This window comes from Zootoca vivipara, chromosome 11, assembly GCF_963506605.1.
Source record: "Zootoca vivipara chromosome 11, rZooViv1.1, whole genome shotgun sequence".
In the NCBI taxonomy this organism is placed as follows: domain Eukaryota; kingdom Metazoa; phylum Chordata; class Lepidosauria; order Squamata; family Lacertidae; genus Zootoca; species Zootoca vivipara.
Genome location: NC_083286.1, coordinates 63,128,267 through 63,152,114, shown reverse-complemented (window position 1 = coordinate 63,152,114; position 23,848 = coordinate 63,128,267). Strand labels below are relative to the sequence as shown.

Sequence of the window (23,848 nt, the reverse complement as noted above, 5' to 3'; positions counted from 1 at the left end):
GGGGACTGGTTTGCCAAGTATCACTCTGCATGAGCCGCGGGGTGAGCCATTGCCAGCGTCGCAAGGGCTGTCCATGGGGCACATCCAGAACACCCCAGAGACTGTCTCCATCTGTGGGGGTGAAGTGGGGCTCTTTGCTTCCACAGAGGGCTCACCCACATTTCTGCTTGTCCTGCACCTAGAAAGCACAAGTCCGAACAGTTTTGCCTCTGCCCCTCCACTTCCCCCCCCCAGAAAATGCTCCCCGCACTTCATTGGGGGGCTGCAATTGGGAAGACAAGCCCAGTGCCATGGTGCCGGCAGTCCTGTCCGGAGCTCAGCAATGCTCTGGCTGCCCCCCTTTCCCGCTCCCTGCAAACATCTGTTTAGTGGGCGCTTTGCTTGACTTCCTGACTTTTGCAGGTTGCAAGACCCCGTGGCCAGCTGGAAGAGCCGCAGCAAAACAAACACACCCAGATGCCATCCAAGCGCCCAGACGCTCCAGCTGGTCAGACGTCAGCCGCCCCCAGGAGGGATCACTCAGGGAGCATCATGGCCAAGTGGGGAGATTTGAACCCTGGTCTCTCAGGTCCTAGTCCAACTCTCCAACTGACAGTGTGCAAAACTCCAGTGCCTGGCAACTCCAAGGTGCTGCCCCCCCCCACCGGCAAAGCAACCCCCCTGAGCTCAGGATCCCTGCTCCCCACACTCTCCAAGTGGCAGCTCTAAACAGGCAGCCGCTCTTGCTCTGCGACCGTTTGGCTTGAGCTTGGCTAGAATATGCAGCTGCTGGCGCCCAGTTACTTACGGCATATTCAAACTGGAGGTTGAAGGCTCGATCGTTGGCGCGAAGGTGCCTCTCATGCTCTGTGGAGGAGAGAGAAGAAGTTAGACAGGGGGGGGGAGGACAGAGGGACACAAAATGGGACTTGTACACTGCTTGGAGATGTGCTCTATGTGGGGCTACCTTTGAAGGTGACCCGGAAACTGCAACTAATCCAGAATGCGGCAGCTAGACTGGTGACTGGGAGTGGCAGTCGAGAACACATAGATCTACATTGGCTCCCAGTACGTTTCCAGGCATAATTCAAAGTGTTGGTGCTGACCTTTAAAGCCCTAAACGGCCTCGGTCCAGTATACCTGAAGGAGCGTCTCCACTCCAGACACTGGGGTGTCCATCTCCCGAGGGTCTTCTGGCGGTTCCCTCCCTGCAAGAAATTACAGGGAACCAGGCAGAGGGAGGGCCTTCTCTGTAGTGGCGCCTGCCCTGTGGAACGCCCTCCCATCAGATGTCAATGAAATAAACAACGACTAGACTTTTAGAAGACATCTGAAGGCAGCCTTGTTTAGGGAAGCTTTTGATATTTGATGAATTTTTATTTATTTATATTATTTTAATATTTTGCTGGAAGCCGCCTAGAGTGGCTGGGGAAACCCAACCAGATGGGCGGGGTATAAATGTTGTTGTTGTTGTTGTTGTTGTTGTTGTTGTTGGAGATACACGAAAATCATAGAACTGTGGAGCAGGAAGGGACCCTTTTGGTCATCTAGTCCCAATGACAGCTAGAATGACAGGGATGACAGCTAGAGAATCCCTGGCAGTGGGCGGCCCAGCTCTGTTTAAAAACCTGTTTATCCGCGTTCTTAAACACAAGTGTGGCTATGAGCTGCAACAGCTCCCCTGTGCCTGCAGCTGGACAATGCTTCTGAATCCCCGTTGCTGGAAGCCACCGGAGGGGAGCGTTTCTCTTGTGCTCGACTCCTGCTTGCTGGTTTCCCACAGGCAGAACTGGAGGCTAGACTAGCTGGGCCTCTGGCTCTTCTCATGTTCTCCCTCCCCAAGGTGTGCCTGTGGGTCCTGCAGCCACTGGGGCCCGACTAGAGGTGGGATGCACACCCAGGAACACTCTTCCTCTTCCTGCTTTACAAGCCACCTGCCTGGAGCCAGCACCACCGACACCTGGCTAAGAACTGATAAGGTCTGTGCAAACCCAAGTGTGTCGCCTGGGACAAAGGTTCAGGGTGGAGGAGATAAAGGCGGAGTGAAGATGAGATAGGAGTCATAAAATGGGACAAGCGACAACTCTCAGGATCTTAGCTCCCTCTCATGAGAAAAACTCTGGATGTGGGGGCCCATCCTGTCCAGAGACCTGTTTCTCACAGTAGCCAACCAGACAGGCAGCTCAAACGCAGGACCAGGTGCAACTGCGACATTCTAAGCCTCTGGTCTACAGAGACATCATCCTGTCTCTGATCCTGGAAGCAGCATGCAGCCATCAGGGCTCGTTCCATTGGGCGTCTTCTGATCCTCCATCCTCCCCCCCTTTTCTGCTGCTGTTTACCCCTCCCAGTCTATTCTGGACTCTTCCTCAAGGAGGAGGAACCAAAGAGCACCAATCAACGCTGAGGACAGAAACCTGAATTTGTCAGCCTGTGATGGAATCCCACCCACAAAGTGTTGAGAACCTGGAAGGGTCCTCTGCATGGCAGCTCTTGAACCCCAGGGAGGGTGAAGGCAGAAAAGCAGAGCAGGGAGATTTCTGGCACCCAGCACAGAACTGAAGAGTTGGAAGAGGCCCCAAAGGTCATCTAGTCCTGCAATGCAGGAATCACAGTTGAAGAAAACCCCGACAGGTGGACACCCAACCTCTGCTACAGAACCTCCTGTGAAGGAGTCAGAATCTCCTGTCTTGCCATTTGAACCCCTTAGTTCAGGTTCTACACACTGGACCAGCAGAAAACAAGCTTGCTCCATCCCTGGAGATATTTGCAGAGGGCTCTCCCTTCTACGGGCTAAACTCCTTCAACTGTTCCTCCTAAGGCTTGGCTTCCAGACCTTCATCGCTGCCCAGGATTCTTCTGCCCACAGAGCCAAGAGTCATGAAGCTGCCAAGAGTCAACAGTGGACCTCGTGACCCAGGAGAGGTCAATGCCTCAAAGCACCAGCCACCTGCCTGCCATCCAGCCTGCCTCTCCCAACAAGGACCGTAGAAAAGGCTCCACTCCAGCAGCCTCATGTATGAATGGCTGCCGGGAAGCCAGGAGAGGATTCTGACTTGCAGGGTGGCAGCCAAAAACCACTGCTCACCCTTCTTGGGGTGAATCTATGATCTGGATCCATGCCCCAGCGGAGCCCCCTGGCATTTATCTCCCATGGCCAATAGGCTGCCTGAGAGCAGGCAGTTTGGGGTTCGTAGTTAATGGTCAGTACAAACCCCATGTTTGAAATTGAGTTTTCACTGAAAAATGCAAAAAAAAAAAACCAAACCCTGACAAAACTTAGGCACAGGTTTGGAGAGGATCCCACATTTTGGGGTTCAGAGTTAATGGGTTTGCAAAGGATGTCTCTCTGCCCCTCGCATTTAAGAAATGGGGCAGGAGGAGGAGGAGGAGGAGGAGGAGGAGGCACCCCGACTGTCAGATCAAGAAGACCCAGATTTGAATTCCCCACTGAAACTCATGGCTGGGTCGGGGGATGCACATCAACCCACATATTTGGGAGGAAAGGCAGGGAGGTGGGGAAAGAGTGGGGTTTTTGGGTTTTTTTTTAAAGTACACTGGAGGGAATGACTCATCCAACCTCCGATTTCACAATGTGGAAAATAAACAAGATTCTCCGGCAGAAACTGGAGTCCTTTCTCTCCGCTGCCCCAGGCAGTGAGATTTGGGAAAGATGCCACAGAGCAACATCTGGACAGTGGGTGGGACATCTGGGCTAGGAGCCGGGGGGGGCACTTCCTGCTGCCTGAACATACAAACTCAATGGGGCATAAAGTCAGCAGCAAGGGTTGTGGTGTGACGGATTGCAACCACAGCCCACCTGGTGCAAGAAAGGAGGAAATTGCCCAGGGCTGAGTTGGGCCTGCCTAGTACAGCGAAACCTTCTCCCCACCCAACTCCAGCACAGGGTTGCCACTGCGGTTGTGATCCACTCCAAGCTGGCTCCCTCAACGTAGAATGTAAGAAGAGCCTGCAGGATCAGGCCAAAGGGGGCCCACTTGGACTGACTGAGTCTGACCCCGGTGTTACCCTCCCCTAAGGCTTTATCCTACAGATATTTAAATGAGGTTGCACTTGTAGATTCCTAATTTTAAAATTGAATTTTAACATTATATTTAATCTGCATTTTAATTGAATTGTTTCTTTTATGCTTGCTTTGATATACTTGTAGTTAGCCGCCCTGAGCCCAGTCTTGACTGGGAAGGGCGGGGTATAAATAAAATGATGATGATGATGATGATGATGTCTAGAATCCTGTTCTTACAGTGGCCAACCAGAGGTCATTGAATCTAAGAACTGCAGAGTTGTACGGGCCCCCTAGGATCATCTAGTCCAACTGCCTGCAATGCAGGAATCTCAGCTGAAGCATCCATGACAGCTGGCCAGCCAATGTCTAATGGGAAACCCACCAGCAGGATTGGAGCACAAGAACCCTCTTTGCTCCTGAGGTTTCCAGCAAGCAGGATTCAGAAGAATTACTGTCCCCAAGTGTGGAGGCAGAGCACAGCTGTCAAGGCTAGGAGCCCTCCTCCACAAATTTGTCTAATCCTCTTTTAAAGCCATCCAGGTCTTTAGCCATCACATTTGGAGACAGCAAATGGGTGGGGCCCACCTGCTAACTAACCCACAGGTAAGGAGGAGGACAAATGCCAGAGTTTAGAGTTGAACTGAGTGATGTGACCTAATGCTTGAATTCAAGGCTGCATCTCTGGGAGAAGCAGCAAGACTCTTTTGGGGTTTCAGTGCTGTGAACTCTCTTTCACAGGCTCAGGTGGCATGGATGAGTCAACAAACCATCAATCATAAAGACACCATTGTGTCTTCACTGTGCCTCATTCCCAAATGCAAACGCAAACTCTGGGTCGGTGCTTGGAACCCCTGGAATCCCCCACCATTCAGAGATTGGTGCAGCGCGCAACGCACATATGATCACAGGCGCATGCAAGCACTTGCGCCATTGCGCCTCCACTCTGCAAGCAAGTTATGTGCAGGTGGCATGAACCCCCTTCTTTCGGCCACAGATCTTCAGAAACTTTTCAAAAGCCATATTCTCAAAAGATGCTCCCACAGCAGCCTCGCAATCCCTAAAGGAGGAGATGAAACTCTTAATTTCCCAGAGCTTCTTAAAATAGCACAGGTGCCGGTGGGAGAGTTGTGACACCAGTCCTATCACAACAATATGTTTAAGATATCTATCCTGTTCTTACACTATGGAATGAGTGCTCAAGGATGCTCACCGGGAGGTAAAATGTTGCGTCTAGTCCAACCTCCTCCAATGCAGGCTTTGTTTATTCCGCTGCGAGAGATAAGGCACCCTGGGACACCCTCTTCCTCGCTCCATCACCAGTGTCACGGCGGACACCTGGGTTCAAAGTCAAGGATCTGGGGGCAGCCCCACTTCAGCCCAGCAGCCTGTGAGGCCTGGCCCCCTCCCCCAGCCCACTCACCCAAAAGGACAAGGTCTGGCCGCTCAGCCACAGTCTTGGCCCTCCTTCCCGAGAGGTGGTGGGACTCCAGAGACCTCAGAGCCATTTCTAGTCTGGCGGATAATGGCTGGATTCATCCGCAGGAATCCAGAGAGGCTTTCTCCAGAGCACAGGGGCCAAGAAAGGCTGCCTGACCTCAGCGAGAGGGTCAATGATTAAACAGCAAGAGAGATAACGGGAGCCAGAGCCTGCCCTAGGGCTTCCCCAGACAGCAGGGCTTTTGTGCAAGGAATCCAGAGGGAGGACCGAATTGCTAAGCATGATCCACCAAGCACCTTGGCTGCTGGGGGTCGCAATGTCTTGGTGCTCCCTAGGAGCCCCTAGGGAAATGGGGGTGGGGGGGTCTTTCTCCCGGCAAGCAAAGCCATTGAGGTTGCAAGTACTGTGTGGAAGAGGGTTGTGTGTCTTAGGGCCCTACTGGCCAGTGTCCATGTCATCCACAGGGGGTGGTTGGCTTTTGCTGTTTTGTGTTTGTGATTTTTATCTCTAAGCCGCCTTGAGTCCTTATTAGGGAAAAAGGTGGGGTATAAATAATTATAATTATAATTATTTCTCACAATCTGATGTTTCATTGCAAGCCACCCTGAATGGACTTTAGTGGAGAAATGAAGAGTAGGAAGAAATGGAAACGAGCAAAGGCATAAATAAAAAGGGACAACTCTCTCACGCTCCACCCCCTTTGTGCCATTTAGGAGACTTGGGAGAAGTGCTACTGTCAGTCAAGCAAACAGGCAGACGCCAGTCACAGCCACACCATCTATGCAGAGCAAACTTAAAGCGCTTAGCCTCCCCCCCAAAATCCTGGGAGCTGCAGCTGACCTCCTCAGGGAGCTACAGTTCTCAGCGCCCTCAGCAAATCCCAGACCCCTCTGGTTAGTGAGCTGGTGCTATGGGGCCCCAACTCAAGTCTACTTTAGGGCTAAGAAGAAATGCTGTTATTTATCCGCACCTGTCGAGGACCAGGAAAGGAGGGCATCTAAACGGTGATATTGACGGCGGACACCGTTCTCACTCATGAATGCAGCATCTGGTGGCACCGCGGGAAGAATCTACCCCATTTTGAAGAAATCAGTCCAGGCAAGAGAACTCCATGGCGCTGTGGGCGGGATTGATTGGCAGGTGTCTCTCGCTTACTAAGGAGCTAGAGGTCCCCTGCAGAGAGGAGGGGGCAGCAGAAGCGTTATCCATTCACTCACTCACACGCAAAAATTGTGGTCACATTACTGCAAGTCCTCTACCCGGTTCTAACTCCCGCCAACTACCTGGGAAGTTGATGGGTCCCCCAGAATGATAAAGAGGAGGGACTGTGCCCCCCCACCTCCCTGCCTACTGGGAGGTCAAACCCAAGAAGGACCCTCCCCGTGAGAGCAGCCCAGCAGAGGCCACAAGCAAGTCACCTGCCGCAGGTGATTCAGGTAAGGGATGTCACACCTCAAGGCAGAAAAGCCTGTGACTTTGGGACAGACAACCTCTTCTGCCTGCACTAGGTCCCAAGTGCAGCCCCCACCCTTACTAATAAAGGGGTCTTGGGGAGCAGGGCTTGGAAGGACCCCCTTGTGCCAGGATAGCCAAGGTGACGCTCTTCAGGTGCCATCGGACTGTTCACAACTAGCCATACTGGTTGGGGCTTGGAGCAGAGGATGCCAGACTTGATGGTTGGACTCAGGAGAAGGCTTTGGGAGTTGGGGGTGATGGGGGGGCTTGGATCCTTTGCCCTTTGCATGCACAGTGTCCCAGATTCAGCCCCATCGAAAAGGTCTGGTGGTGTAGGGCTGCCCAAAGGATCTTCCTGCGACCCAGGTCTTTGACAGCTGCTGTCAGTCAGCAGAGACACTCCCAAGTCAGATGGAGCAGGGCCAAGACTCCATAGAAGGTGGCTTGCTGGGTGGGATCTGCCATTTGTGTTTTCCCCACCCACTTTGAGGCCAGAGATGGACCACAGACGACTAGCCAGGTAACTGCAGGCAGGTGGGCTTTTCCTTTGGAGTAGCTCCAGGGCACCTTTGAGGCTGAAGTGCTAAGTCCCGGCAGGAGGGGTGCTCCTGGTATAAAGGCGAGAGGTCCAGCTAGGCAGCCCAAGGTCTTGTGCCCGTCGACACCACCCATGCCAAAGCAGAGGGCGACCTCCTGAAGCCCTGGAGCTCTTAGACCAGCTGCTGCAATTGGAGCAGGTGAAGTCTCAAGGTGTGCCAGAAATGATCTCCAGACTTTTCCTGGAATCTCTTCTTTTGCCATCATCATGATTCTGGAAGTGGGAAAGGGATGGAGCAGATTTCCTGCGAGCAAAGCATGGGGATTGGTCCAGGCGAGCCTCATCAAAGCTGGACTCAGGAGACCTTCCAGCCACTGGCCCAAGAGACCAATGGCACACAAGTCCCACGAGCCCCTGAGGCTCCACACAGAAGTTCAGAGGACAGAGGCAGGGTTGGGGGGGGTGGGGGGTGGAGAGGCCTTTCTGTTGATGCTGCTGCTGCAACTAGATTTATTCTATCTGAGCCACCAGGGAATGCCTCCCTTTCCCAGGACAAAATATTCCATTTCACTCGGGGGGGGGGGAGAAGGGTCACTCTCATGCCCTGAGCAAATATTTATGCAGGTGGGCCATGGGAATTTCCTGCTTCTCTGTGATTTACTTCAAAGTGAGATTTCAAATATCTGCCCTGCCATCCCCCAACTGCCACGCCACCTGCACTTCTATGGAAGCACATCTCCTCCTCCCCCTCCTCCCCCTCCAGTTTCCTCCTCTTCTGCCCTTTGCCACTCCTGTGGCAGAAAGCAAAACCAGCAGCTGCTTCCCTTCCTCCTGGAAGCCCAAATGCCATGCAAACAGCCCCTCCGGCCCCTGCAGGCTTCTGGTCAGCCTTGGCCAAGCTGGTGCCTTCCAGATGTTCTGGACTCTGCTTCTCTCAGTCTCAGCCAGCCTGACCAAGGCTCCCTGAAGAGTCCAGAACATCTGGAGGGAACGAGGTTGGGGGGTTCATCTAGGAAGCAGAAAAGGTGCCTTGAGAGGAAGCTCCCAGGCGCCCCCCTCCCCAGGCTGGTCTTGGCTTTCTCTTCTCCTGCTTAGATCCACACAAAGAGCTGTTGGGTGGGGAAGCAACACGTTCATCTCTCCAAAGGAGAATCCAAACTCCTTTTGCAGAGTTCCACAGCACCTTGTTCCCATAAGAGGCTCAGTCCCCTCCTAAATATCCATATCTGAAAGAGGACAGGAGGAAGGCGGTGGTGCTAAGAGGCTCTTCTGCTATCCGTTCTGCCTCCAGGAGGGACCGGCTGCTCCTTGCACGCCCTCAAGGGAACAGAGAGCGACTCCTCCTCCTCCTCCTCCTCCTCCTCCTCCTCCTCCTCCTCCTCCTCCTCCTCCTCCCCCTCCTCCTCCTCCTCCTCCTCCTCCTATGTTGGACAAGGGCCAAGTGGGGTTTTCCATCTTCCACCGGAATCCTTGGACTTTCCAGTAAATGTCTCTGCTGGCCTTTGTTCTCTTTGAAAGCCTTTGCTCTGTCCACCTTTTCCCATGAAGTGCAAAGAAAAGCAGGAAACGGTCAAGGAAGAGAGGGCCAAGCTGGGGGCCAGCCAGGAAGCGGACAAGCCCCTTTTCGTCTTCCAGCTCCAAATGTGGGAATAAATTGATGTGTTTGCAGCTACGCCAAAGCAACAAGGCCAGAAAAAGGAAAGGTGAGGGGGCTCCTGAAGGGGCTTTGCTATACTGGAAGCCAGCCCCCCCCCAACCTTGGTCTTTGCAAGGCAGCTGAAGAAGGGCTATTAATGGCTCCTAGCCAGGGTGACTCTTCTCTGCCTCCACAATCAGAGGCAGCAATGCTTTTTCAGAATACCAGTTGCTGGAAATGGCAGGAGAAGAGAGGGCTTTTCTGCTTGAATTCTGCTTGCAGGCTTCCCAAAGAGGCATCTAGAACAGGATGCTAGGCTAGATGGGTCACTGGCCGGGTCCACAGACTCTTCTTACAGTCTCATCTTTCCTCGGCTGCAAGCCAGGGCTCAGCTCTTCTGTGTGTGCTGCTTGACCCATCACCACATGCTACGGCCACCACGTCACAGAGGCCAAAGGAGCCCCAGATGTGGCCCAGCACAGCCCCCATGCAGCCTTGGGCAGGTCCTTCCCTAGTTGGGCTGCTGGACCTCAGAGAGACTGGTGTGGTTCTGCCTCAGATTCTGTCCCCCTGAGGCTTCCCGATTCAGGAGCTACAACAAGGCACACTTCGGCCTCTTTCTCATAACTCACAGCATCTCCTTGGAGCCAGAACTCAGGGAAGATCTTTTCTGGAAGCTGCTAGCCCACCCCAGGAGCAGAGGAAGCTGCTGCCAGCCCATCTTCTGCACCCGCTGCCTGGCAGGGTCTCAGCCTGGGTCTTTCCAAGCCCTTCCTGAAGATGCTCCTGGCTGAACCCAGGACCTCCCTTCATGCAAAGCTCAAACTCCCGCTGAGCTCAGGCCCACCCCAAACCTGTTTTCCACCAGCCTGGCCTGAGGCTTCCACCCCCCACCCCATCCTTTGCAGCATTTGGGTTTCTGATCTTTTCAAAAGAGGGAATTGTTTCGGAAGGGTGAGAGGAGGGGGACCTACTTCAGCTCTGACATCCTGCGCTTTCCTTCTGGATATTTGCTCTTCTCATCTTTCCTCCTGGCTGAATCAGCTCCGAATCCCCCAGATCCGGGGTCCCCAGACGCTGTCATACGCAGCCCCCCTAAATCGTAAACATACATTTATTTGAGGTTTCCCCAGGTAGGCCTGGCAGCAGCGCTAGGAGGGCAGCTCAGCCCAGCCCAGCCACTCCCTCCAGCCACAGCCAGCGGGTGGGGGTGGGGGTTGTGGGAGAATGGGTGCCAGGCACCCTCTCCTGAGTTGACAGGATGTGGGTGAGGGGTCTGAGGAAGAGAGCGCTGGGAAAGTTCTAAGAAAGGGAAAGTCAGTTGGTGACAGTTGGAAGGAGAGGGAGACCAGGAGAGGTTGGAGGGAGGAGGAAGAGGAAGAGGAAGAAAGGAAGGACCCAAAAGAGGGCTTGCAAGACAGGGGACCTAGCCATAGCGCCACTGTTACATAATAAGGGTGTTTTGAAAGCCATTTGAGGTCTGGTTCATGTGTGCTCTCAACTGCTTGTGTTTAAACGGTTTTAAACCACAGCACAAAGAAATATAGGTAAGCTTTCCTCGGAATAAAGATCAGTGGGCAGCCTTGACTCCCCCCCCCCCCGCAACTGATGGCTGTTGTGGTTTCCTATTGGGCTGCTCTCCTGCAAGAAATAAGTTTGAGATGAGGGGTGGGCGAGAAATAAGCCTCGCAGGAGCAACCGAGCCCCACTTTCCCTCCTGCATGAAAGGGGCAGACCAATCTCCAAACGGGGCACGTCTTGGCCAGGGCGAGGGCGAGCGAAGGGGGGGGGGTTGCGTGGACAAGTCAAAGGCTTCCAGAGGAGGAATCAGCAGGCAATGATCTGGCATTAGGTTGCACAATTTCCTCTCTTCTTGCTTAAGCTGCCCATGGAGCACAAAACGAGAAATTCAGCCTCCGCACCCCCCCCTCCCAACACACAAAAACTAAAATGCACTGCCGGAGTTCAAGAAAGCCACTTTCCTCAAAGCCACAGAGCAGCCCTGGGGAGAGATTCTCCTCCTTCGCTTCCCAAAGGTCCAGCCACCCTCTCGGATGTGATCCTTGCACTTCCCCACCCTGAAGAGCCAGAGGAGAAGTGAGAGGTGAAAGGGGAAAGAGGCCAGGCTCTCTGGCTGGGCCACAAACCTCCTTCCACTTCCCGCTTCCCTGCACGAGGGAGAACGGCAAAGCGCCCGAGGGCTTCAGGGAGGCCAGGGCTCCTGCTGCCCCCCCCCCAGCCTGAAGAGAAAACCTCTGCAGCAAGGAGGCTGCTGGGCTCATGCAGAAGCTGCCCCATCACACGGGGAGGGCGGAGGGAAGGACAGGAACGGAGCCAGCACTTCCACACTCAAGGCCACTCTCAGGGCGGCTCAGCTCTGCCGGATTACTAAACAGGCAGAGGAGGCCCCGGCTGATGTGCCCCACGGCAACGGATCAAAACAATATTGTTTGGTCTTGAAAGAAAATTTTAAAGATGAGGAGATCATTTGGGAGGGGGTCCCTGGGATTTTAACTTCCTAGGGGCCTCCACAGGGTTTAATCAGGCACTGATAGTGAGAGGCAGCCCTGCTTCTGGATCCCAGTTGCTGGAAGCTACAGGAGGGGCTGCTTGGGGGTGCCCCATTGGAGCCTCTGGCTGGCCACCGTGAGAACAGGAGTCTGGACAGATTCCTGCATTGCAGGGGGTTGGACTAGATGACCCTCAGGATCCCTTCCAACGCGACAATTCCACGATTCCATGAATTGCAAGGAGCTCTTTCCCCAGGCCAAAGCGACTGGACCAAGCCCGGTGTTCCGTGTACATCTCTGTGACCCACAAATCTGATCTCTTCAGGAGAGAAACCCCCCTGCCCCCCCCCACTCCTTGTGGGAAGGGGCTGCCTAACCAGTCTCCTTTGCACATGGCCTGGGCTCCGCGCTCCAGCCAGGGAACTGTAACCAGACGCCCGGCAGGTGGATGGATGGAGTGCCAGGCAGCAGCTGAGTTTGCAGGGCATCGGGCAAGAGCCAGGGAACTGTGTCCACCGCAAGAGTCCAGCTTGCTTACCTTCCAGCCGCTTCTTCTGGCCAGGCCCCAATCCGAAGAGCGGCATCCCAGCAGGTCCTTTCAGCAGTCTGCTCTGGAGTTCCTGGAGAGGGAGAGAAAGGAGGACCTTGACTCCGAGGGCGCCAGTGCCTCTCCGGCCAGGCGGCTCAGCCCTGTTTCCGAGGAAGCAGACACAGTTCAAGGGGCAGGTACGGTTACAGCACCACGAGGAGGAGGGCGGCCGTCTCGCTGCCGCTCACCTGTGCTCCTCACTTTGCCTTGCAGCAGGTGGCTGTGTGCTGCAGCCCACCTGGGGGCCCGTCGCTCACCTGTCCTCCTGCCCAGGTGTTCAGCGTGGAGAGGCAGGAGGGGCAAAGCGACACCCTCCCGACCTCCCCAAAAGGGCAGAGCAGCAGTATGAGGGCGAGAACAACATGGAGGAACTCCCTGCCCAGCGAAATCAAGCCGGTGCCTTCACTGAACCCTTTTTGACATGTTTGCTTAGGCAAGCCTGTTGAGATATTCAGAAGGCCGGGGCAATTCCGGTGCGGCTGGTGCGGTAAGATTCCACCTAAACATTAGGAAGAACTTCCTGACAGTAAGAGCTGTTCGGCAGTGGAATTTGCTACCAATGAGTGTGGTGGAGTCTCCTTCTTTGGAGGCCTTTAAGCAGAGGCTTGACAGCCATCTGTCAAGAATGCTTTGGTGGTGTTTCCTGCTTAGCAGGGGGTTGGACTGGATGGCCCTTGTGGTCTCCTCCAACTCTATGATTCTATGATTCTAATTCTTAACCTGCTTTTAGTCTATTGCTGCTTTAACTTTTCAGAAGTCTGAAATCGTTGTTGCCAATTCTTCTTATGATAATTTGAGCGTTTTGTCTTTTTCATAAACTAATTTGAGGTTGTTTTTTTAAACAAACAGTGTATAAATTTTATGAATAAAAGAAAGTGAACAGGTCGAGAGGCAACTGCCCTCCAAGCCTTCCAAGCAATAATATGGTGCTAAGAGAAGCCGCCCCCATTGTTTTGCCTGTTGCTGGAGTTTCAAGGGAGCTCCTCGTGGAGAAGGACCAGAAAGCAGCAGGGGAGCAGCAGAGGCAGCTGCCAGCACCCTGCCTGCGCCCAGTCCACCTGAAGGCCCCCTGCAACTCCTGCAGCAGCACCCGGCCCCACATGCCTGCCTGAGATCCTCAGGGAGTTGAAAGAGGCGAAAGGCCGTTGCCCCCCAGGGGGAAACAGGGAGGTCGGTGGTCCACAAGGCAAGCAGCTGTTGCAAGGAAGAGCTCCATCTGCAGATCACAGGGAGAAGCCAAATCTCAGGTTGCCAGGAGTCTCCTGAGCAGCACCTGAAATCCTTGAATTGCAGAGTTGGAAGGGACCCCAATCTAGCCCAACCCCGTGCAAGGCAGGAATCTCAGCTCAAGCATCCCTGACAGACGACCACCCAACCTCTGCTTGAAATCCTCCAGTGGAAGGAGAACCCACCCTTTCTGAGGGAGTCCAGTCTGCCTTGCAAGCTACTAGCCCTCAAGGAACACCAAGCAGCCACATCAGGCCAGGCGGGATGTGTGCTGCTAGTCATTCTTTGCCCCTCTCCTCTCCCTTCCCCTCCTTTCCTCTTAGTCTTCCACCCCCACCCTCCTTGCCCCTGCCATAAGGGGGGGCAGGGGCCCCTCATCTGGCCCCATGGACCAGGCAACCCTCAGATACAGAGACAGCAAGAGGAGGGGGGAGGAGACAGAGCTAAACTGAGGCTTCCTCATCAACAGTTTAAAGGCAAATGGGATCTAGCCTCCATCCTGGGGCAAACAGCCTTGGTGGGGAGGGTTCTTTGGACCAGGGCAGGGGCAAAGCCTTCTGTCTCCCTGCCCCAGGCTGCAAGAGCCGCCCTCCCTCCAGCTACAGGTCTTCGTCTAGTGTTTTAACTCTGTTATACTGTTACCTGCCCAGAGAGGTGCCAAGTAACCAGAGACAACCAGGCGTCTGCCACCCCTTCCGAGACAACCGCCTGCAGTAACAGGAGAGCCCAGCAATTAAAGGCCATACTGTTCCCCTCCAGTGCGCAGGGATTGTTCCTCTGCAGAAACAGAGAGAGGGGGAAGAATAGGCAGCTGGGGCCTGAAACAGATTTGCACAACGGCCGCGATGTTGCCGTTAATGGCGCTTGAGGACGTGGTGGCAACTAGCTAGCCCTGCTCAGCTCCAGCAGGGAGGGAGGGAAGCCCCCAGAGACCGTGAAGAGGCCGGCACCAGACCTGTCCAGAAGGTCTTGCTTTGCTCTGCTTCTGGAAGGGATTGCAAACCACATTCCGGACACATGATGGGAAGCAGGCTAGGACACACACCTTCAACAGCAGGGCAAGAGTGCAAGGATGCCCGGGGAGAGCTGGTCCTTGACCCCCGACAGTAGCAAGAGGGATGCAGCCAGTACTATTTCCCAAGGCCTGCTAAAAATATTGCTATGAATTTGCTTGGACACCCCCCCCCCAATTCCTGGGTACCAGACACTGGATTTAGCATATTAAAAATCAAGCCAGGCTTTAAGCCCTAGAAAACTGGACTCTTAGAAGAAAGGGGCAGAGAGGGGGGGGCTGAGGAGCCTCGCAGCATTGAGAGTGTTGGAGATGAGCTGGGAGGGGCAACAGTTTTGGTTGTGCCTTGTGCATATCAGAAAAGAAGCCCAAGTCTTACAAAAGACTGCACAGCCTCTCACAATGGGTAATGCCCTGCTACCCGGGGGGGGGGGGGCTAGCAGTGTATAGTTGATTTGAAAAGTATTGCCTGAGAGGACACCCTGAACTAAAAAGGCCTCTTGCAAGAGAGAAAAGCAAAGCAAATGTCTTTAGTCTGAAGATTAGTTTTGATTGGTAGTTGAATTAAGAGGAGGTATATTTTAGATATCTTTATGAGACGTCCACTGCTTTGGGCTTGTCCACTGCTTTGGGCAGTGTAAAAACAATCCATTTGCTTAAGAGCCAAACTACATTTTAAATCTTCCATTCCAAAGAACAAAACTCATTCCCTTTATTCACACAAACCAGCCCAAGCCATTCCCCAAGTGAGCTCAGTCAGTCAGCAGCTCAGAGGGAAATGGTTAACGGTCTCTGCGATGAACAGGAACGGTTTTTGTGATGCTCGATAGAGTAAATGAGAGATTCTACTTCTGTCAGTGGTTTTTTTAAAATAAAAAAAATACTCCATTTGAAATGTTTTGATAAATTGTTTCATTCCTTGGTATAGCCTTGCTGCATCTCTCATACGTATTAGGATGAAGAAATAATAAATTATCTAGTTGAGCGACATCTGCCTGGGAGCATCGTGGAATGTCTCCTTTTTTGGAGATTGCACCACTGTCCAGGGTCGGCTCCAGCTTTGGCCGCGTCACCCAATCTATTTTTAATTTTCCGTTTTGCACATCATTTTGCCGAAAGGAGACTCTCATGCACTTTCCAAGATGTCCTTCCAAGCATTTCGAACACCGGCAGCTCCAGCAAATATTCTGTTCTGCTTGCTGCGGTAAGACTATAATTTTGGCAGAACCAAAACCCAGCAGGCCAGAAATCCAGGTCAATTAAAAAATAAGTAGGAGTGGAGGCTGTATAAGCAGGACCTACCGGCTGCTTAGAGCTGTGGGGATCTCTGCCAGAGAAATGATACACGTTACACTTCTTTAGGCAGGGACATTTCTGACCCTAAACCTCTGCTGCCTTGTGGGATTTCTTCAGAAGAAAGGCTTCAGGGGCAAGCCCAACACAAATCTGGAGCAGCATCCCTAAGGTGGTTGGATGGTGCCTTGAATGCCTCCTTCTGGCCACTCTGACAGCCAAGCTAGTGCCCAACATCTTCCTCTGCTTTTCTTTGGACCATATGAGGGAGGCCAAGGGGGGGGGAGTCTTGTCATCTGGGCAGCCCCAGGACCTCCAGACACACTGCCCGGGCTTGCACCCCAAGGAGGTCACTCCAGTGCTGCCAGCACAGCGGTTTGACTTCACCCCCAGAGGTGCACTCCATTGTCTTTCAAGACAGGCAAATGCCAACAAATATTATTCTTTAAATTTGTTCATCTCGCCCAGGGCAACCCAAAGCGACTTAACATCCCACCCACTTCTAAAAGGCCACAGAGAGTTAAAGGCCAAAGGCCAGGATATAGAGGGAAGTCTTTGCCTGGTGCCTTAAAAGACATATAACGAAAGCACCAGGTGAGCCTTCTTGGGAACAGCTTCCATCATCCCACAAGCAGGAAGCCGTCAAGGAATAATAAGCCTGGAAGGAGGAGGCGACAAGCGTTGCTTTGGGCTGCCTGGGAATCATCAGACAGTGCAAAAGGGAAAGGAGTCGAGAGAGAAAATGAGTCCCCTTCACTTTCTGACTTGGAGAGGCTATTTTGGTTCTGCCATGTGGCTGCCAGAGAGAGGAGAAAGGCTCTCCCTTCCAACCAGGAGCTTTTGCCTATTTGATAGGAAGTTGCCTCCTGCATTCCGAGTAACTTTCTGTTTGACGGTGAAAGGGGGCGGACTCTCCTTCCTTGGAAGTTTTTAGGTAGAGGTCACCTGTCAGGGACGTTTCCTGCATTGCAGGCAGTTGGGCTAGATGACCCTCAGAGGTCCCTTTCGACTCTATGACTCGATGATTCCCCCTTGCGGTCCCAGAAATAGTAAAGCATTTGGCTAACATGCAAACTCGCATCGTCAGTCCGTCAGATCAAAGGCAAATGACTGAAACGAGCGGACTTGGCTTCACTAGCCAGGAGGCAGGTGCAGAAAAAAGAAACACACACACACACAAAAATGTCTGATCTGAGGAGGCCTGGGATTAAAGCAAGGCTCTGCCTTTTATCCAGTCCCCCAGCTTTGAGCTTTTAGCCACATTTCTCTTCCCCAACTTGGCCAAAGCTCCACTGCCTTGTCAACCTAGAAGTGTAATTTGGGAAGGGGGGGTAGCTCCCCTTGCTGTCTGGAACTGCCAAGTGGAACCTTCGTCCAGGACCTTTGTCCCGACCCCAGGGTATCCCCCCCAGGCAGGCCTCCTGATCCAGGGCCCCCACAAGGCTCCCCAAATGTCTCCCTCCGTTCCATTCGGCCGTCTCCCTCCTCCACCCTCCCCCTGCTCTTCATGCCAGGGACGATCCAGGATCCTGGCCACTTAGCAAGAGCAAAATCAAGGGGAGCAGAGCGGCACCCACGACAGCCAGCAAAAGCCCAACTCACATTTCTGTGACATCAGCGCTAGACTGTCAGTGGATCCTGCTTGTAAAAACTCCTTTGCAGTTCCAAGCAAGGAAACCTCCCAAGGGCTCAGGAGGGGCCTCGCTGCCACCACGCGCCCAGCTGAACCCAGGCCAGGAACCTGGCTGCGCCTCCAGCCTGCCTTGGACCAACATACCCTGCTCTCCGCCGGAGGATGGGCTTCCCTGCTGCTCCTTTGCCTTGACGCCAAAACCCTCTGCAGGAGCCCAAACATGCCCCGTGGCATTTCCTTTGCCCCAGAGCAGAGAGGGGCTTCTGCAAAGGAAGCAGGGGACACAGCTCCGCAGTCTGGCCCCCCAGCAAAGCTCCCAGATTTGCTCAGGCTCTGACTTTCTCTCCTGGAAAGTAGGCGTGGGAAGAGAGTTGCCCAAGCAGCGACTCCTCCTCCTCCTCCTCTTCTCAGACAGCAGCTGGGTCACATCTGGGGCTGACAGGAAGGCAAACAAGTCGCCCCAGGAGCTCCCATCTTACCCTGCAAGGCGTCGCCTCCCTGCAGCCGGGCTGCTCACTTCCTCCGCCTCCATGGGCCCTTTCCAAGTTCCAGATGTGTCAGCCGCTTCACCCCTCCCTAGTCCAACCCCGACTCTGCGCAGCGTGGAGCCAGTTATGGGGAGGGGAGCAGAGGGGGGCACAGCTATGGGGAACAGGAGGCACCCCCAAGACCTGCCAATTGGAGGGGCTCAGAGCCAGGCAAAGCCTGGCCAGCTCTTCCAGGTCCCAAGCAGAGGAGTTGGGCTCTGCCGTTTCCTCCTCCTCTTTGCTCCACTTTGTGGTCTTGGCCTCAGGCCCAAAGGCTTCTGTCAGCCCCCCCCCCCCGCCGCTTCCTGTAGATAGGGAAAGGGTGCTTGTTTCCTTAAAGCAGCCAGCAGGCTTTGAGGCAGAGGCAGAGACCCTGCAGGCCAGGAGCCTGGAGCAGAAGGACCAAGAGGGAGCTGATGCCAAGGTGTGGGGAGCAGGAAGGGCATCCAAACGAGCCAGCCGCCACTCTGGGAAGCAACTGCCCCCTTCTGAAAAGAGCCACTGAAATGAGCCAGGGGATGGAGAGGCTCCCCAAATGGAAAAGGGGCAGCATCTGGGACTTTTCTGTTTAGAGAAAAGGCGGAAAGGCGACATGATGGAAGTTTATATATTGAAGACTGGCCTTGAGAAAGGGGACAGAGAAACCTTCTCCACCTCTCCTAACACTACAACTCGAGGGCTTCCGATGAAGCGGAAGGTTTGGAAATTCAGCATGGATAAACTGCGAAACTCCCTCCCGCAGCAGACCCTCCCAGGGTCCCTATTTTCTAGGGGTGTCCCTGATTTAGAGAAGCCGTCCCGGTTTCTGATTTGAGCCCAGAATGTCCTGCTTTTTCTTAGGATGTCCCTATTTTCATTGGAGAAATGTTGGAGGGTATGGAGTTATTTGGCCCCCGAGCCGCTGGAAGGCAAGGGAAGGTTTTTTTTAATTGTTAATTTTATATATATATATATATATATATATATATATATATATATATATATATATGTTGGAAGCTGCCCAGAGTGGATGGGGCAACCCAGTAAGATATGTGGGGTTTAAAGAGTAAAATCATCATCAGGGGCGTCTTACCCATAGAGGCTAGTGGCACAGGGCGCTAGGGCGCCAAGTTCTGAAGGGCGCCCAAGGAAGAGGCGGAGGCTGGACGCGGCGTCCCCCAGTATCAGCTTGCTGCCATCACCCGCCTCCGCCATGCCGCGCCAAAGCAGCGCCACACCTGGAGCCTCTGTCTGCCGTGGCCACCGTGGCATGAAGCAGCCAGCTGAGCCGGGAGGTGCCGTGTCCAGCCTCCACCTCTTTCCTGCCGGAGGAGCTGTCCTCCAGCCACTGCCTCCCTCCTTCAGCCCCGCCGGCAGCACCGTCCTTCCTAAAAAAACTCTGGGAAACGGGGGGCACCGCCGGAGGGAGCTTTGCACCACAGCGCCGGATATGTTTAAGGCGGCCCCAATCATCATTATGGAATGGGACGTCCCTAATTTCATTGGAGAAATGTTGGAGGCTTTGCCGCAGGAGGCAGAGATGGCCACAAACTCAGGCGGCCTTAAAATAGGAAGAGGAGAAGGCGATCAATGGCTCTTAGCCAGGATGGCTCTGTTTCGCCTCCGTAGCTGGAGGCAGAAATGCTTCTGAAAATGTAGGAAGGGGAGTTGCTCTTGGGCTCAGATCCTGCCCATGGGTTTCCTATTGAGGCATCTGCTTGGCCCTGTGAGAACAGGATGCTGGACTGAGTGGCCGTTGGTGTGATGCAGCCGACTCTCCTTATGCCCTGTGCTGGGTCTGGCTGCCTGTCTCCCTCCCCTGGGTCTTGCTGCTGGGCTAGGCTTCTCCCTGGCACCCCTGAAGCCTCACGAGGAGCCTGGGAAAAATCCCCCCCCAGACCAGCCCCCTCCATCGCTTTATTGGAGGCACCTGCTGGGCTCCCTGAGATGACAGAGGAGCCAAGATGCAGCCCAGCCTGCCAAAGCACATTTTCTGGCGATCCTCAGGGGAGCCTCGCGAGGGAATATCATCACGGCTACTCAAGCCTGAGAGACAAGAACAGCACAGTGGAGCTTGTTAAAGCAGCGCGGATAATCAAGAGCTCTGTGGAAGCAGCAGGTGGAGCCAGGATGCCTGCTGGCAGCGTGTGCAGGATGGGTGGCACAGCCCCCAGGCAGCCCTGCCTCTTCCCTCTTGCCAGACGGGAACTGGCCTCCTTCCTCCAGCCCAGTTAGGTGTTTTCTGGAATGATGCAAAAATGCAGGAGTCGTGTCCTCTCCTCAGGCTCCTCTAGGGCAAGGATGAGAACTCAGTGTGGCCCTCAAGGCATTGCTCTCTGGCCCTTGGGATTCCCATGCCACACCAGCCCTGCTTGGCACCCTCCTCGAGTGTGTTTGCTGCCTAGAGATTGCCAGGAGGAGGAGAGAGACGCAAATGTGAATTGGAATAAGCCTATTGTGTGAGAGTAAAATCCATGTTCATTTTTACACTCGCTTTTCACCTGGACCCTAGAAGGTTGCCCAGAAGCAAATGTGGCCCCCTAGCTGAAAAAGTTCCCCAGCCCTGCCCTACAGGATACCTGCGTTTGAACCTTATTCCCAGGTGGCATTTGGGCGCATGGAAGAGGAGCAAGGGGGGGGGGGAACTGGAGGCCAAGCTCAAATCCCTGGCCAGACCAGAGGCTCCTCCCGGCCCACCCTTCCCTCTCAGATCAATGGCGAGGCAGGGAGGGCGCAGGGAGCTCTCCCCCAGTGTTCAAAATTAGCCAGGCGCCAGGTGCCTTTTGCACCCATTGACCACCAGGAGGTGCCATGCCAGGTGCGGAAGGAGCCTTCTTCACAGCCTGTGTCACTGCCGCATGGGAGGGGGGGAGAGGCCCGATTACATGCTCTAAGCAGCACCCGGTCGGCTTCAGGGCTAGGCTTGAGCTGCTTGCGCTCCCCTTCGTCTGGCTTCCTTCATAGCCTGAGGCTCCCCACGATCTCCTGCACACCTCAGACCCCCCATAAGTCAGCACCAGGCAATATTCCGGTGCCTGGGAGAGAGCGAGAGCCCCAAAGGCAACCCAATTCCACTACTGGAAGAGTTTCAGCCTTGTCATTCAATCTGGCTTTGTGCGCCACTCAGGAGGGTCAGGAGGGTTGAGCAGCGGAGTGTTGGCATCGTATTCTGCCAGGGTCACTTGGGGGCCAGGAAACTTTTAAGCTGGCAAATGCCATCACCTGTGAGGACAAAGGAGGCCCTTGCCTGAGTCCCTAGGAAGCCTTCGCTAGAAGAATCTGTAAGACGAGGGCCAGTGTGGTGCAGGAGGGAGAGTGTCAGACTAGGACCTGGGAGAGCTGGGTTCAAATCCTCACTCAGCCATGAAGCTCACCGGGTGGCCTTTAGGCCAGTCACTGCCTACCCTGCGGGGGTGTGTGTGTGTGTGTGTGATAATGGTGAGGGCAAGAGCCAGGCCCACCACCTTGAGCTTCCTGGAAGAGTGGCAGGAGATAAAGGAGGCATAAATCAAAGAGATGGTGCTCCTGCGGAGAAAGAAGCAGCTCTGAAAAACGGGAGCAAGATGTAGGAGAGACAGTTGCCTGGAACTGGTCACGAGCCTTCGGAGCTGAAGAGCAGGGGGTGGGGGAGATGGGGGCTCCTCCGTCCTTGTGAAGCTTTGCGTAACAAAGGAGGAAGAGGAGTAGCAGGAGCAAAAGCAGGGAGCTCCTACAAAGTGGAACTGGCAAGAAAACCACCTTGGTCACAAGCTCAGCTCCAGAAGAAACCTCAAGCGCAGGGCGGACGCCCACAGGGTGCAGCAGCGCAACAGTTCACCAGCCAGAGGCGGTGTTGGCTGCAGAAGCTCAGAGCTGTGGTGCATCGCATGAATGACGCTCCGTCAGCCTGAGAGCTGTGCTTCCAGGCACAATGGAAAGAGCTGGCTTAGGCCATCCTGGTAATGAGACCAACCACCTGCTCCCATAGGAACCTTCCTGGAGGTTGAGGCCATTGGCAGCGGACTCCTTTCTTTGCAAACCCCACCCACAGTGGAGCGGCTGGTCTCAAGCCAACGCAGGGGCTTTTCTGTGGTGACACCTTCACCAGAAAAGTTCACCTGCCACCCGCTCTGCTTAGTTTCAGGTGCCGGGGTATGAGCACCATTTTTTTTACACATGCCTTGAACCATAAACCAGCCCTGTTTTATGCTGCTACTTGATTTTTATCTTTAGTGGGAGTTATCTTTATTGCACCTCGGGTTTGGGGGCAGATTCCTTCTGCTGCTTTTATTTGCTGCTGGTGTGGTTCCAGTGTTGTTATTTTTGTTGAAATGAATTCAACCTTTTTATTGTCTTGTTCAATGCAAAGATGGAATGTAAACATCATGTTCAATAAAGAAAAGGAAGCCATGGGGGGGGGGGGAATGGTGCCAAGCCTCACTGGCCTGGGAATAGGAGGGTCTTTGCAACGGATGGAAGACAAATGATGCCCCACTGACCCTCCTCGCTTCCTCCTTTGCTCATTTGATCAGAAGGCCTGAGGGAACAAACCTCAACTGTCTTCGCCTTCTTATTCCCTTTCACCATCTTTTTCTACTTGTTGCAGGGGAAGGGAGAAGAAAAGTGAGGGAATCCAGGCTTAGTGGGTGCTGGGGACCGGCCCCTGCACCTGTTGCAAGGCCAGGTGTGAACCCTGCAATGTGTAAAGAGGAGCTGAATGAGCCCCTGAACCAGCCTGGCGTGTGAGTCCGCACACCATCAGGGGAGGCTCCAGGTGAGAAAGAAGAACAGGGGATTATTGGGTGGCCAGGACAGGCCAATGGGCACTGAGGCCCCCTCCCCCTCCAGAGGCCATCAGGGGACCAGACTTACCTGGCGGCTCACAGGCACTTCTGTTTTCCTCCGTAGTCGTCCGACAGAAAAGCACAAGACGATTCCTGGCTGCAACCATATAACCATTCCTTTGAAACTCAGGCATGCATGCAGCTCCCAATGGGTGCAGCCGGAAGTCCTGTTGAGAATCCGTTAATGCCCCCAAGTGCACAGCAACCCTGCCCAGGAGACCCCAGTAGTGCCTGCCGTGATCCTGGCAGCAGCAGCACAGCTCAGGAGCACCTTGGCGGCAGAGAGAGCGGGGAGGATTCACCAACTTCCTGCACCTGAGGGCGGGAGATGGCACAGAGCAGCACTGAGCAAATAGAGGCCTTTGATCGTTGGACTTGCCACTGAGCCGAGGGCTGTTGCTCAGAGGTCCCTCGGCTGCAGCCCTGGGAAAAGCTCACACCCCTCTTGGCGGCTGGGTGCGCAAGTGAGAGGGGCTGAGCTGGGGCGAGCACCAGAGTGCATTCATCGGATCCTCTGCCAAAAGCCAGTGGACGAAAAGGAGGGCCGGTCCAGAGGAGGGGGCTGGTAAAGCAGCAAGCTTCCACGTGTCATGAGCTTCCTTAAGCCTGGATAGGAGTAGCATGTGGAAGTGTCTGGAGAAAGTCCTTCTTCGCAGGGTTAAACTATGGAACTCCCTCCCACTGCAGGAAGGGTTGGCCAACAACTTGGGTGGCTTCAAAAGAGGGATTGACAAATTCACGGAGGAGGAGAGGGCCCTCGATGGCTACTAGCCAGGAGGGTTCTGCTCTAACTCCACAGCGATGCTTCAGAATACTGGAGGGGCATTATTGCACTCAAACCAACATGTCATGCTTTGGCAGATGGGAACATGAAGGGTCTGAGGCTCACAGAGCTTTCCTGTCACATTTTCTAGAGAGAACTCTGTGAGATGACTTTGTTTGTCTTTCTTCGCCATGCTTTCAAGCTGACTGCATGGACAGGCCCGATCTCTGCAGCTCAGACGCCATTTGTGAACTTACATTTTGTCCTTTTGCAACTTAGACAACAGTTATAGCCCTGCCTTCATTTTGTTGCTGTAATAGCCGCTTCTAGATCCTGTAAGTAAAGGCTCCTTATGTTCTTATGAGGGCACAGCCAGAGTTAATCGTGTTTCACACACTGCTCTTGCTGCCAAGTGCCCC

At 54.1% G+C, this 23,848-nt stretch overlaps 1 protein-coding gene across 11 annotated transcripts in view; it reads right to left on the bottom strand.

Moving 5' to 3' along the window:
* LOC118077095 (phospholipid-transporting ATPase ID) overlaps positions 1–23,051 on the bottom strand; it is a 76,032-nt gene extending 52,981 nt beyond the window's left edge. Inside the window, exons 1-5 of one of the 11 annotated variants that reach the window (XM_035100444.2) lie at positions 22,695–22,751; positions 12,122–12,203; positions 10,048–10,168; positions 6,415–6,617; positions 788–846 (exon numbers count right to left, since the gene is read on the bottom strand). In XM_035100444.2, the coding sequence (XP_034956335.1) occupies positions 788–846; positions 6,415–6,481 (126 nt within the window). In that variant the 5' untranslated portion in view covers positions 6,482–6,617; positions 10,048–10,168; positions 12,122–12,203; positions 22,695–22,751. The other 10 variants (XM_060280418.1, XM_060280419.1, XM_035100440.2 and 7 more) reach the window with 10 other exon arrangements.
* Positions 23,052–23,848: the final 797 nt, after the last annotated feature.